Source organism: Bos indicus x Bos taurus, chromosome 16, assembly GCF_003369695.1.
Source record: "Bos indicus x Bos taurus breed Angus x Brahman F1 hybrid chromosome 16, Bos_hybrid_MaternalHap_v2.0, whole genome shotgun sequence".
Taxonomy (NCBI): Eukaryota; Metazoa; Chordata; class Mammalia; order Artiodactyla; family Bovidae; genus Bos; species Bos indicus x Bos taurus.
Window position 1 is genome coordinate 49363900 of NC_040091.1, and position 4363 is coordinate 49368262.

A 4363-nucleotide genomic window follows, 5' to 3' on the forward strand; every position below is an offset into this window, starting at 1 on the left:
ATTTACCCCCAAACAATGCTATAAACATCTTTGAAAGTAAAAACAAACAGAAACATCACAATAATCAACCAGTGATTCTTAAACTACCACTGGGAGGAGGACACTCACAGAGCCATAAACCGATGGCAATTTCTGCTCCTTCCTGAATCCTTCCACCCAGGCAAGGGTTTCCACCTCACTCAGCTGCCCATCCCGGGTTTAGGCAGAGTGTAAATCCTGTGGTGCTATCTCAGAGGAGGATTTCGTGACCTCAGAACAGCACAGCATTCCTGCTCATTTCCCTTCTCAGCCCCGACAGACCTAAGACACATGTTTAAAATGCAGGTTCCGGGTTCTGGGCAGGAGCCCTGGGCCCTTGCTTTGGGCACAAACTCTACATAAGGACACTCAACTCATAACCCAGGGCTTTCTCAGGAGAAAGGGGGCCAGAGGATGGAACTACTGAAAACAGATTCCCCACCAGGGTCAGAAATTGTTCTGGTGCCCCGAGAATGAACCAAGCCTGACACAGCCAAACACCACACCATCGTCTTTTATTGAACATCCTGAGGATGCCACACAGTGAACTCACGTCCCACCTTTAGGGCTGCCCTGGACTTGGGGCCCTCAGAAGCATCTTCTCTGAATCACAGATGTCCCAAACTCCTTGAAGTCCGCAGAGGTGACCCACATCTGCTTGAAGCTGCTCAGAGAAGTGACGATGGAGGCACCAATCCACGTGGAGAACCAGCGGTCAGGTGGTGCCGTGATCTTAATGGGGGTCCCCTTGGAGGCCAGCTGCTCCAGCTCCCTCAGAAGCCGGTCGTCCAGCCCCTGGAAGAGCGTGGTGCCACCGGACAGCACAATCTCCCCGTAGAGGGTTTTCTGGATGTCAGCGTCACATTTGGTGATGCTGCAGGAGACCATCTTGGACAGGCCCGGGTTCTGGATGCCCAGCTTCTCAGGCGAGAACAGGGCCTCGGGCGCCTGGTACAGCTGGTCCCCGATGGGAACGATGTTGCCATCAGGCAGCTTGTACTCGCGGAGGACCTCCTCTGGCCTCCGGCACAGCTCTTTATCCGGCTCCAGGGCCACATAACACAGCTTCTCCTTGATGTCGTCCACCAGGGCTTTGTCCAGCACACACGAGAAGGTCCTCCCGCTGGCCAGCAGCAGCCGGGTGAGGTGCTCCGTGATGTCCCTCCCCGCCACATAGAGCTTAGTGACAGCGTGGGGCAGGGAGTAGCCCTCGAAGATGGGGACAGTGCAGGTGACCCCATCCCCGCTGTCCACCACCAGGCCTGTGACGCAGGCCGAGGCGTAGAGGGCCAGCACGGCCTGGTCCGACAAGTAGAAGGCGGGCACGTTGAAGCTCTCGAACATCACCTCGGCCATCTTCTCCCGGGTCTCCCTGGGGTTCAGCGAGGGCTCTGTCATGAGCACCGGCTGGTCATTGGCCTTGACTCCCAGCTCCCACTCGAACAAGTGCTTCCAGAGCTTCTCCATGTCTTCCCAGCCTGTGATCAGGCCGCGCTCGATGGGGTAGTGCAGCTGAAGGACCTCGTGCCTGTGCAGGGCCTCTTCCCCCACAAAGTACTTCTTCTGGTTGGCCCCTGTCAAAGGTGTCTTAAACTTGGGGTGTCCCACGACAGAGCTGACAACGTGGCGGGGGCCAATCTCTCCAGACAGTCCTGCCTTGCAAAGCCCGGATCCATTGTCAAAAATCACCGCTGGGGAGTCTAATATGTGCGGGTCAAACATGCCTGCAGCATCCTCATCTGCGCTCCCCCCAAATAAGCTGGAAGCCCCTCAGGCCACTTTGTGACATACGAGGCTCCTCTAGAAGTTTTGAGGCACAGGATTCCACAGTCTTGGGGTGTCTCCCAGGCGGGGCTAGCAGACGGCCGGTTCCCAAGAACTCTCCATCTCCACCTCGCAGAGCTACTCTCCTCTCAGGAAGCCTGGCTGCTGAGGCCTTTTCAGAGATGACGGCCCATATGTAACAATCCAGCCAAGGTAACGATTGTCCTCGGCCAACATCAGAGGGCCTTTGGGGGTGGGGGTCCAGAGTCTCTGCACACACCTCCCCTGCCCCAACTGGTGAGACTCCAGATAGGAAGCCTAGCCATTCCTGCAGGTCTGTGACCCACTGGCCTTAGAGCCAGTGGAGCAGCCCAGCCAGGGCCAGCCCATAAAACTGGTGTCTCTGGCCCTCTGTCTGGCAGGAGCTGCTGTCTGGAGGGTGACAGACACCCACTTTGCTAAAGGGGATGACCAAGCACCTGGCGCAGGTCCAGGTGGGAGGGGCAGTGCCTAAGCCTCCTATACCACAGGCATTCAGAATGTCCTTTTGGAATTCAGACTCTTCCAGGAAGCTCTTGGAGATTTCTCTTTTCTTTGCCCCATGAGCCCTGACCCTGTCTCACAGGGTAGCTGCTAAGCAGAGGCCTCTGGGCCTAATAGCTCTCTCTCCAGGCACATGTGTCCCTGCTCTAGTTTGATGTCAGGGCCCCTCCTTGCCCTCTGCAGCCCCAGAAGCACTGTCACAAACAGTATCCAGTGGTTGAGATGTTGGGAACCCAATGACCTGTGAAGACAGATGTCTGAGGTTTCATGGTGGGGCAGCCCTGATCAAAGCCTGAGACATCTCTGTTACTGGTCTGTGACACAGTTGGCCAAGCCCACTGAAGCATAGTCAGAAGTGACCAGGTCATCGAGGCTGGCAAGGCTGCAGGTTTAGCCAAGCCCACGAGGGGCTGGATGGGGGCCACCTGCTCCCAAAGCCCCAAGCTCACACCCTGGGCTGTTTCCAGCTGGGAGAGCAATCTGGAAGGGAGCACAGACCTGGGACCCAGGGTTGACTTTTTCTTGACAAGGGTGGAGCCAATCTTGGTGAACAGGATGCTGACTTGACATTCTGTCACTTCCACAATCACCACCCCCCTCCCCTCTGCAGGCTCCTTCCCCTTCCTGAATGCTCTCTCAGGGGACCACCACCCTTCCAGACCCCCACCTCCATGGGTGGCCCTCTCTATGTGTCTCGCTGACCCTTCTAAGTGACAGTGAAAGTCGCTCAGTCACGTCCGACTCTTTGTGACCCCATGGACTATACAGTCCGTGGAATTCTCCAGGCCAGAATACAGGAGTGGGTAGCCTTTCCCTTCTCCAGGGATCTTCCCAACCCAGGGATTGAACCCGGGTCCCCCACATTGCAGGTGGATTCTTTACCAGCTGAGCCATAAAGGAAGCACCTCCCCCCACCGCCACCAGCAAAAAGGGAATAGGTGCTAGTCACGTAGTGTCGATGCACGGTGTGGGTGTGTGCTGTAGACGTATCGTGTAGACCAGCTTTGTGGGCGCCCCAGTGCTGAGCCTGGGAGGGATCAGTAGAGACTTGGTGTCACTGAGATTCTCCCCTGAGGACAGAATCACACGCACTCGGGGTTGATGGTGGGTGACGCCCCGCCCCCAGCCACACAGCCCAGAACTGTGGGGACCTCAAAGATGCAAGCTCTCATGTTGACGGAGCCTGTGTGCCTGGAGGCTGCTGGGCCGGGGATGGGCAGAGAATGCAGTGTCTTGGGGATTCCAGCCTGCTTGGGTCACAAAGCCCAGTGCACTCAGGTTCTCAGGCTTTGCTAGAATTTTCCCATTATTGCCAAACACTCCACGCTGAATCAGGAGTGTGACCTCAAGATTTCTAGATTTTGGCCCTAAAAGTGGCCCACATGGGTGGTGATATAAGCATGATAGGTGCAGAGGTCAAATGCCAAGGCTGAGCTGTGTCCTGGGAGCCCAGGGCTGGCGGGGGTGTGGGCATTTGTGGGGGAACAGAGCCAGGGAGGACAAATGCTCATGAGAGCTTGGACTGACCAGCTGGGTGGTGGTGTTCTGAGGTCGCATGACACAGCATGATGCATAGCGATGCACAGGCCAGCGCCCCGGTTCAGATCCACAGACACACACCGCACTGCCCCCACCATCTCCAAAGGCCCAGTGTGCACGATGGCCTGCCTGGCAGGTCCAGGTCCTCCCACCATTGCCAGACCTGTAGTGGGCAGTGGTCCATCCCTCCATCAACCTGCCCATCCCGGACAAACTCAGACCCTCAAGGAGAGAGCTGTGACGGCTGGGTTCGCCGCGAGGCCGTGTCTCCAAGTGAAGCTGTCTAAGGAGATCCAGGACTCCGCTTCCTAAATGTTTTCACTCCCCCGCCCCGCCCCGCTGGGCCTGAGAGTCAAACAGCCCTCTGCCCTGGATCTGAGACTCTCTCACTCCTGACCACCCACGATGGTCATGACCACTGGGGGCCACATGCCTTGCAGAGTGGACCCCTGCAGTACTCGCCTCTGCATGTGGCTGAAAGGACCACAGCAGGAACTCA

General features: G+C 57.1%; 1 protein-coding gene across 1 annotated transcript; it reads right to left on the reverse strand.

The window, feature by feature from the left end:
* Positions 1–517: 517 nt before the first annotated feature.
* On the reverse strand, positions 518–1927 carry ACTRT2 (actin related protein T2). The gene has a single exon (XM_027564085.1). It carries the CDS (start codon positions 1738–1740, stop codon positions 607–609), a length of 1134 nt encoding a protein of 377 aa, XP_027419886.1. The 5' UTR covers positions 1741–1927; the 3' UTR covers positions 518–606.
* Positions 1928–4363: the final 2436 nt, after the last annotated feature.

Coding starts and splice junctions, on each gene's coding strand:
- ACTRT2 (XM_027564085.1), bottom strand. CDS start 1,740: ATGTTTGACCCGCACATATTAGACTCCCCAGCGGTGATTTTTGACAAT.